The 10,187-nt window shown below is 54.4% G+C and overlaps 1 protein-coding gene across 1 annotated transcript in view; it reads left to right on the top strand.

Annotated features, from left to right (window-relative positions):
* Positions 1–8,594: 8,594 nt before the first annotated feature.
* LOC128273943 (death-associated protein kinase related-like) overlaps positions 8,595–10,187 on the top strand; it is a 3,815-nt gene continuing 2,222 nt past the window's right edge. Inside the window, exons 1-4 of the mRNA XM_053012052.1 lie at positions 8,595–8,608; positions 9,216–9,428; positions 9,505–9,686; positions 9,750–10,071. Coding sequence (XP_052868012.1) covers positions 8,595–8,608; positions 9,216–9,428; positions 9,505–9,686; positions 9,750–10,071 — 731 coding nt within the window. The remainder of the gene's footprint in view (positions 8,609–9,215; positions 9,429–9,504; positions 9,687–9,749; positions 10,072–10,187) is intronic.

Here is a 10,187-nt window from a genome sequence, read left to right as displayed (position 1 = left end):
CGGTGCGTGTCGCGTTATCTTGAACAGTGTTGTTTCGGGCCAGAGTTCAAAAATCCTCGCCTGACGCAGTTGCAGATTGCAGAAACAGGGACGTTCGTCTGTGTCTCGCGCAGTTTGAATGTTGAATCGCGCCTCCATTTGTGTTTTGTGACGCTGAGCCAGAAGATCTGAGACCGTCAGCGGCCTGGTCATTTTGGACGAGGTACGAACGCGTAATCCGGAAAGGGTATGGGTGGCCCATAAACCGACCCCCCTTCTCCCACTGACCTTGCCTTTATAGCTTCCGTGTGACCCTCGCGGGGTGTTGTTCCATGACCCGTCGTGATGCCGCCGATCATTTTTATCATTTTTATCGTTTCTATCGCTTTTATGGCATCGCCACCAAAAAGGAAGTTTGGCCCAAAAGAGGATGCCGCCGCCGCCGCCCAAGGCGTTGTGTTGTGTGGGTATTCTCTTTGTTAGGGTTTTATTGTTTTTGTTTTGCACACTGGGTGGTTGGTGGTATTCGCGCGGACGACCGAAACCTGCTCACCTTGCGGGCGCGCGGCGCACCACCACACCAAATACATTCTCGCTCTCTCGATGGTCGTTGCGCCGTCAATCCGGCACAGCAACACTCCGGAAGATCAACGTAAAACGTAAGGAATCCCTCACCGACACCGGAAGTGCTCGACTGAAACGCGCGCCGGTGAAGGTTGTCGCCCCTCTGATGGTGGGTTCGAAATTTGAACCTAGCACAGCGCAGCGAGTGTCTCGGCGACAGTAGCCGGAGGAGCGATGACGGAAGTGAGACACACCTCTGGGTAGGTAGGTAGGTAGGCAGGCGTTTGGTTTGGTCACTGGACTGAAACCCCCCGCAGAAGTTGAGCGCGAATGCCTCCTCCGCGCGTGTGGGAAGATGCAGTTGAACGCGGCACAATAGAGGCGCGCAATCCTACAGCAACTGCGTGTGCGAGACCAACACACATAGAGAGCATGTGGTGGTGGTGGCGTGCACAGTTCGAACCCTTCCGCCGTTCGCACATCCGTTTGAATGTAAAAGTTTAGGTTGCTGATAATTCGTTGCTCTGTAGCAGCACAGGTAAGGCGCAAGGTATAACCTCAAAACCCATACACAGTGTGTCAGTCATCGTGGCGATACACACAAACCCACGGTCAATCTTCAAGCACAAGATAGTCATCACACACTGCGCGCGTTGCACCACCCTTGTAAGTTGTGCGCCACAGAGAGCAGGGCGATGGGGCCGCTAAACATGACCGCCTCTCTCCGGTGTGATTAGATAAAATGAAACACACCTCGACCACGGCCGGACACCAGGGGGTTGTCCCCCGCCCCGTAACACAAGACGCAGGAAGAACCGATGAAATTGGAGCAAAAACTCAAGACACTGCAACCGGGCAAGGTCGTGTGTTTGGAATCATCTTCGTTGCCAGCCTCCGGCCCACGACCACAGCTCTTACACGCAGACCACCAAAAGACATCGAACAGATATCGAACAGACTGCTCAATCGGCTTGCTTTGGGCGACGGATTTGCGTCGGAGAAATGAAATTGTCTACAGCAACAAACAGCGCAACAACAACGACGGGTGTTGTTGGTCGGCGGCGACGTCGGTGTTTCTAGTCTGGTGCCATTATAAGCCCCCAGAAGTAAAAAAACCAAAGCTTCCCCAACAAAGCGTTTGATAGATGATGAAAAGAAGAAGATGATAGTCGTCGACACAGCCCACGGTGATCTTCACACCTTCTCGCGTACGGGAGAAGAGGAGGTGTTCGGTGTGTCGTTTGGGGAAGTGTGTACTAATTTTGATTAATTAAAAGTTCTTGGCGCCCCCCAGAGAGATGCCGCGCAGCAAAGTTTAACGGCGCACTACGAACGACCGCCGAGGACGACACTCGTCGTCAACCGTGTGTGTGTGTGTGTCCTTCGGAATGTACCGTTCGCCGGGGGAATGAGGAAGTTCTACACCCACCGAGCCGAACCTTGCACCTGACGCCGCCGCCGCGCGCATTACTTTTTGCTCCGCGACCTTCTTATCGCGCGCACGGCCCAGCGTCCAGTCCAGCACCGTCGTGTCGCAGCACCAAGAGACCCGCGCTTAGTTAACCCCTTCCCTCGCCACTGGCGCTCCTGCTGCTGGTCGGAGGGCGCGCCGAGCAAGTAGCGCGCGATTAGATAGATAGACGCAGCGGCTGGCTCTACCACACCACCACCAACCACACAACCACCCGCTGCGTCGCCATCGCACTTGACAAAGCCAGGTCTGGTCGTCGATTCTCCGCACTTCCGGTGCGCGCCCATGGGGCAGAGAACGCGGCGTGTGGGACGACACCTTTGATTGCCGCCGCGGCGCTGCTACTGCGCGCCGTCTTAAACGCGCACCCACGCCCGGCCTCCGTCTATCCTCTCTCGCGCAGCTATCTACTTCCTGTATTTTGTTTCGTTTTTTTTTTTTTCGTCATTGAACCGAGAGAGAAGTGGCTTGACCTCCTTCTGGGCCAACCGAACACGGATTTAAGGCGCAACTTCCGAACGCCGTAGGTCACAGACAGAGCAGCGAGATACTGCTGCTCTGCGGCCTATCAACAGTGCTGCTGGCGGCGGCTGCGAGCTGTCAGCCACCGTTTTTATGTGTTTAGAGGGTGGTGGTGGCAGGGGTGTTGATTCGTCCACGGGTCGCCCCACCGGGTTGACGCAAGACATCATCCACACACACGCGCGCACACACACACACGCAATTGGCACAAGGCGCGAGTTGGGGCGAAGTAAAAAAGGAAAACAATCGCCACCCGATCGAGATCAGGAAGCGGCACCGCGCGGTTCCATTGTTGTTTCTTTGGAGTTCTTTTCTGCCTGCAGCGCCATTGTGAGTCCCGTGTTCACACACAAATACACACAACAGGCGGCGGGCGGGCGGGCCGTGCGGGGCAAAGAAAGCGAACGCACTCCCGGCCCCCGGCCCGGCACAATAGAAGCGGAAAGTGGCGCCTGGCGTTGGGAATCGCGGGCGCCACGGGAATCCCCCCACTGGGACTACACCACACCATTGTTGTTGTGTGATTGTGTGTTGTGGGGGGGGGTTGTAGAGTTGGTTGCCGGTGATGGTTACACCTGTCAGGGGTCATGTAATGCCACTACAATCGAACCTAAAAAGGGAGATCGAGAGAGAGAGAGAATGAGATAGAAAGGGGTTAGCGCGCACGGCAGCGCACCTATCTCGTGGCCACCCGTTCCTGCCACGTAAACCAAACCCCCCCCCCACCTCTGGAGCACGCCAAATTTACAACCGATGAACGTGCGACTTCTTGATAGTCCGTCTGCCTCTGTCTCCTGTGTCTTAGGAGATAATAACGTGTGACGGGGGCCCACCATAAAACGATCTTCTTAGCGACGGGGGGAAAAGTTGCACCAGACACATTCCCGCCGCGTCGTCGCGACACAGTATGTTTTCGGGTCATATGAACGCGCGCACACACACACACACACACACACACACACACACACGCACGCAGGCAGATACAGCAAGCGCCGCGTTGACGTATGCCGGTCGTCGACCTTGACCCGCTTCGATGATGGAGTTCAACTCAAGACTGTGCGCCGGGATCCGTATCACATGCCGTTCCGTTCCGGGGCTTCCTCCCGGACCATGGGTGACGCATGCATATGCTCGGCTATTCTACTTTTTAACCGCATAACGAAGCGGGGCCGGGAGACTGTTGCAACGCCGCGCCGTCCGTCAGGTCACTGTCCTGCCACTGGGCGCTGAGAGATGGATCGGGCGCCACCGCGCATCGTGAGCAACACCGAAGAAGGAGGAGGAGGAGGCCAAGTGAGTCGAAAACCGGAAACTGGACCCATGGGTAAACTCTGCACACACAACAAAGCGGTGCCAATGTGCGCGTGGCACTGCGTGGGTGTGATCGCGCCAGCGAAGACCGAAGACACCACATCATCATGATGATGATGATGATGATGATGATGATGTTGAGAAAGTTGAGAACAAAAGCAATGGGGCACCAAGTTGGCGAGACAGAGAACAGACCCACAGACAGGCCCAAGGCGGCGTTTGCAGAAAACAAATGCCAGACAAACGACATCCACCACGGGGGAGCACGCAACAATCGGCGCGGATAAGGACCCCCCCGAGCTGGTCCTGGGACAACAAGCATAATCCGCGCGGCGACTCTTGGAATCCGCGGTCAAGTGGAAGTACTCGAATTCTGGCCCCAGCAGCGGCGTTGATAGCAGCGTCGAGCGCCTAGTGACAATACTACGACGTACTAGAGCTAGTCGTGGCCTGGGGGTTTTCGTTGACACCAACAACGGATCTGAGAGAATACACCCGGGGGGGCAGTGCAATCTGCTGCCAACACGGACTGGCTGGCTGACTATTCCATCACCGAAACAGTGCGGGGCGCACCAATTCGAGACCAATCGACCAACGGCACAAGCCCAACGGGTTGGCCCCCACGAAGCCGGAGTGTCGTTCGGCAGTCGGGCTATATCGCATCCGCTCAAATCAATGTCCCCGCGGCCCGGCCACGGCCACGGTTCGAGTATTGATCGGCGGTGGTGGCGGCGGCGGACATTTTCAGGCACGCGAAGCGCGCAATGTTAGAACCCTAACAAGTACCCCACCACCCCCGGCTTGATTGCAATAAAAAAGGCATAAAAAATCCATCCAATACACGAGACCAATTTAAAAGGTTTGTGCGCGCGCGAGTTGCCGTGAATCAATGCTTTAATCACGACGAAATGCCGGAGTTAACGACGGCATAGCCAAATAGGCAAAACGGCAATGACCTCCACACGCGCTCGCGGGTTCTCGCGGTGTGCGGATGTAGTAAATGCGGCATCATTTGTTTTTTATTGTAGGTCTCGCTCGTCCTGACAAGTCGTACAAGTCGACATGTGTCATCTAAAGCTTCGGAGCTCGTTAGAGGGATGATGGGACGGTAGAAAGGCTGGAACGCGGTCGGACGGGATAAGTAGTTGGCATCAAAATTTAATCTCTTGACCGCAGGATACCCAACATCGGCTTTCATTGGTCCCGACTGATCCCGCATCGACATACACGCTATATTACCAATGCTATTGTTGATCAACAACCCACCAGCAGAGCGCAATGATCTGGGGGTGGCTCTGTAATATAGCAATTTTAAAATAGTACACACCAAAGGATAACCAAACTCACCTGGCGATGTAATCGTTTGTAACGATCTGGTAAGCATCGTGGATCGGCTTGGTCAGCATCATTTTGTCCAGCTCCTCTTTGTCGACCGATAGTAGCCCACTGGCGAGCGAGAGCTGGAATCCACTGGGAAGCAGCGCCATCGACGGTGGTGCCCCCGGGAAGTGCTTCCCGCTACAGACGTAGTACACGTCTACGGTCGTCGGTGGCTGCATTCTCCCCGCTGCGCTGTGCTCCATCCGCTACTAACAAGATCAGAACAGAACGATCCTTCGAGTGCTGAGGCACGGTGCCCCACCCCCGTTTGTTTCCTTGCGATCACCCCGCCGGTTATCCTCTTAACACGGCTGAACGACTGAAACCGGTGCCGGAATCCTGCTCCACACCTCTTCCTCGGTTGATTGAAGCGAATGGAGGTTGATCTTTCGGTTGATCCGTTCCCAGGACACCGACGACCACACAAGTCTAACGGCCGATTGTTTGAAGTGCCCACCGTTACACCGCGGTGTAGGGGTTAGGCTGTTGACGTGACCTGGAACTGGCGGGCTGGCGTTCTGGCTTGCCCTCTGCCTTTCCGCCCTTCGGATGACGTGAAACAGAATGTCCGTCCACCACCAGAGCTACCTAGCACCCGCCCTGGCTTCTGGGGCAACGCACGCACCACCGCCGCTGCTGTTGAGCGGCAATTTTCCTTTCACTTCCCAAATGCAAACACACTAGTGTGCGCGCACACACACGCACGAACACACAGACACACGTTGGTGGCAAGTTGCCTTTACTAGAAATTAGAAGCAGTTTGTTGCGCGGGGCGCACTACTAGCAACGGAAATCATATACGGACGGGCAGGCGCGGGTGGTCACACAAACGGTGGTGGTGGTGGTGGTACACCAGAAGAACTAGCCGCTGGCTGGCTTCCTGTGTGACCGCGTCCGTCAAGAAGCGCTGATAGAGGCGGCGGGTTAAGGGCACTCCGGGCGGCGCGCAGATGACTTTGGGCTTCCTGCCGCCGTCAGTCTGCCTCGTGGGGCTGGTGGTGGGTCGTTTCGGGTCGTCCGATTGGTACGGGGCCGCCAATTGAATATCATCACTCTCGCTCTATACTCTGCCAACCCGCGCGGCGCGCTGTTCACGTTCTACCAAGAGACGCGTTCGCTCGTTCGTCGGTGGCCAGTTACTAGGTGACAGCTGCTGCTACAAAGCCCGTGTCCAGCTGCGCGTCAAACAGGGAGTTCAGCGGAACCGGAGTCCAACCGAGTACTTTGCTGCCCGACCGATTCTGCACCAACTGCTGCTGCTCGAGAGCTTGTGGCGTCGTCGCAAGCTCGCGGCACCAGGCTTCGCGGGTTGGAGCGGGACTCTCTCCGAGTCCGAGTCGTTCGCGGACCAAGAGAGTGGGAGAGGATACGAACGGACGGACTCGTTAAAACACGCCATCACCGTCGGCTCTCGCTCTCTCAGAAGTTTGATCCGAGCGAGACGTCGGCGAAGAGAGAATCCTCGATCGGCCGCGACTCGTGTGGTGGAACTCTGCACACGCAAACATGCGCAAGCCACCACGTTCTACACGACCAAACTGTCTGTCTGGCCGATCCACACCCACACCCGCGCATCGTCGTCTCGTAACGGTCGCTTCGGGGTTCTATCCGGGATCTCGTACAGAACATTCGATTGAGAGAGAACCGAAACTCACACATGCAAGCTCGCCGTCTGTTCTCTTCTATACTCTCAGTGCCGAAGATGCCGATCAGATTTCGAGAGCGCTCTCGGTGAGCGTTTTTGATCTCTCTCTCTCTCTCGGGCGAGAGAGGGCTCTATCGGGCGCCCGAGCCTGCTGTGACGCCACGCACACACACGCGTAAAGCATTGTACTGCGCTGTACGCTAGGGTTGGTGAGACCTCGTGCCTCGCCTGAAGCACGCAGCGTTGTCTTCGACGTCTCTGCACGCAATTTCTGTCGCGTCTTCGACGTTTACACGGGCAACGCGCTAACGTAAACAGGAAGTCAGTTCTTTCCCCCCGCCCCCGTGTGCTTGTGTGTCCCGGTTTCCCGGTGAAGTAGCAAACTGTTTCTAGTTGTCCCCAGATGAAGGCCAATTCCGTGGAAGTGAAAGAACAATTGCTGCAGCCGGAGCCGGAGGGTATGTGTGTGTGTTTCTGGGGAAGTCTGCGCTCAGGCCCCGTGCACCGGACGTCCTTTTGTTTTACGATGCCTGCGCGCTGCCACAAAAAGTCGCTCCTCTTGCACGTCGCCGGCCAAATTCTTGTTGCGACGTGTGTTTCTTTTTTTGCAACGTCAATTTTTCTCTCCAAATTCTTCTTCACGCTTCCAAAGTGCTAAACTAATGCCGGCAGACGATGACGACGACGACGACGACGGTTCCCTTTCTCTAGCCGTTGGCTCTAACGAGTACGTGCCAGTATTTTTTTGTTGACAATATGTATTTTCGGGCTCCGGTCTTCCGGTGTTCGGGGAACATAAACACCACGGCGGACCACCGCGACGTTAGCGAGATGTCGTCGTTGGTCTGGTATGGCATTTTTTGCGACTTGCACATGTATTATGCTTTTGTCTCTGTCAGCGCGATCCAGGCCGGGCCCGAGACGACCACCGGTGTCGACGATTGCCCTGAGCAGATCGTCTTCCTAGGAACGCTTCGCACGTTACCGGGCAGAGAAGGACTCACCCATCACGCCGACCGTATGACAAATATTTTATAATGTGTGGCAAATATCAGAAATATCTGATACTTGATTAGGATTCGCTCGAATGAGGCACCTCTCGAGGTCACCTTATGCGCTTCGATGTTCCCTTCCGATTTTAGCATTGAAGTCCCCCCCAGCGCTTCTGGATATCTCCATTATGACCATTATGATCCGCGTACGAAGGGCCCTGACCTGACCACTTGTCTAGTCTTGCTCGCGGCGTAGGCGAGTTCCAGGAATTCGCTGCAACGCTTTCTGACGGCAATTGAGGGACCAAAACAAAAAACCTGATGCGTTGACAAATTCGAGACATCTGCACCGCCAGCACAATCGGTCCAGAGCGCGGACCATGAGCTGTAGGCTGTCAACACGATTTACAACTAATTGTAAACCATAAGTCCCGAACGTTTGATTTCTCGTTCGTCGTCGTCGTCGTGGTAGAGGGTAGCGTTTGCCGGGAGAATATTCAGTCATTCATTCATTTTTCGTTTCTTGGTTTAAATTATAATTTTTTGTTTCGAAATTATCGAACTGAATTGAATGACCGCTTTGAGACTAGCAATCTGAGACTAAATTTTAATGTTCATCTTACGAGAGGGATACATATTCAAAGCTATCCTCTTATTAGAAAACGCACCGATTCATTTACATGTTTAGGCAGACAGTTGAAAGGACACTAACGTCAAAGCCAGAGTCACAATGCACGCGCATGAGTAATTTTAAATCGTCATCGAAAAGCAACTGACAATCGTGTCTGCGGCGCTGAAGGTAAGTCCTTCAGTGCCGCGTAGCGCCAGGCATTTCCATACACCGGCGGACGGGCGGAGCGGCTGGTCGCACCTGGACTAAAAGGGACTGCTGCTTTAGACACCCCGATCTCCGATCGTCGCGAATCTGGTGTTTCCGGGCGGATTCGTTTGGTGTGAATTTTGGGGTCTTCCGGCTGGCATTCCTTGCGCGGAAGGGGAGTTATGCTGCGCTGGCGGAAGAGGTTGCTCTCTGATTGTGCAGCCGCTGACGCATTCCGCAGATGAGAGCGCGCCGCGCGTTCGATCGTTCTCAGGTCGGAGCGAAGATGGAAATAAAGTGTCTCCCGCGACGAACCGGGGGGGTTCGTGGTACGAGAGCAACAACATCTCATCAGAGGCGGCAGCAATAGTGGTGGTGGTTTTGCGACGCTTCCACTTCGTCACTTCGCCAGGGAATGCGACAATAACGACGGTTCTTCGTCTGATTTTTGTTTTTTTGCTGTTCTGCTGTATTGATGGTTACTGTACAAATTTGTATTTCAATTTTTACAATCCTCTTGTTCGTTTCCAGAGGAAGGTACGGCGTCTTGAAGCGGTATATTGACAAGGAGACACGTGTGATGTACCCGGCGAAAGTTATACGGAACCGCCTGCATGGTGAGTGGTTCTTGGAAAACATCAATCATGAGATTGCTGTGCTGATGCTGTTCACCTCCTCAAAGCGGATCGTGCGCCTGCACGCAGTGTACCGGTGTCTCGCCAGTACGTCACTCATATTTGAGTAGTAAGTAACAAACAAATATCCCGACATCCTTCTTTCCCTAACGAAACGCTATAACGCGCGCTATTTCTTGTTCCAGCGCTGCTGGTGGTGACTTGCAAAAGCTGCTCGAAAAGCAGGCCACGTGGCGGTTTCCAGAAGAGAAGGTTAAAGTGTGCATGCGCGAGATACTTCGCGGCGTCCGTGAACTTCACATGTTATGCATTGCTCATCTTGACCTCAAGCCACAGAACATTCTGCTGATGGGCGACGACATTGAAGGTACGTTAAACAGTCGGTCCGCGCCGCTGCAAACTTTCGGTAACATGTTGACGTTTGTTACAGATGGCATAAAACTGTGCGATTTTGGTCTCACCCGAATGGTGGGCAATGGCGTTCACGATGTGTGTGACCTCGCCGGAACACCAGATTACGCAGCACCGGAAGTGCTGCGGTACACGCCGCTGTCAATCAGTACGGATATCTGGTCGCTAGGCGTGATAGCGTATGTTATCTTGAGCGGTCACTCACCATTCGGTGCCGATACTCGAGAAGAAACGTATGACAATGTACTGAGGCACCGTTTAAGTTTCCCTGACAGTCTGTTTGGGAACATATCTAGAGATGCGATCAACTTTATCCAGAGTACCATCGTTATGGATCCACGGTTAGTGAAGCCCTCTAGTTCGCGGAGCTTGCTCCACAGGAGTTGGAGTACCACACATCGTACCGATTCCACAATTTCCTTTCGTTTTGTTTTGCAGTGAGCGCATGACGGTCGAC

The sequence above is a fragment of the Anopheles cruzii genome, chromosome X (genome assembly GCF_943734635.1).
Source record: "Anopheles cruzii chromosome X, idAnoCruzAS_RS32_06, whole genome shotgun sequence".
In the NCBI taxonomy this organism is placed as follows: Eukaryota; Metazoa; Arthropoda; class Insecta; order Diptera; family Culicidae; genus Anopheles; species Anopheles cruzii.
This window is presented reverse-complemented; position numbering and strand designations above follow the sequence as displayed.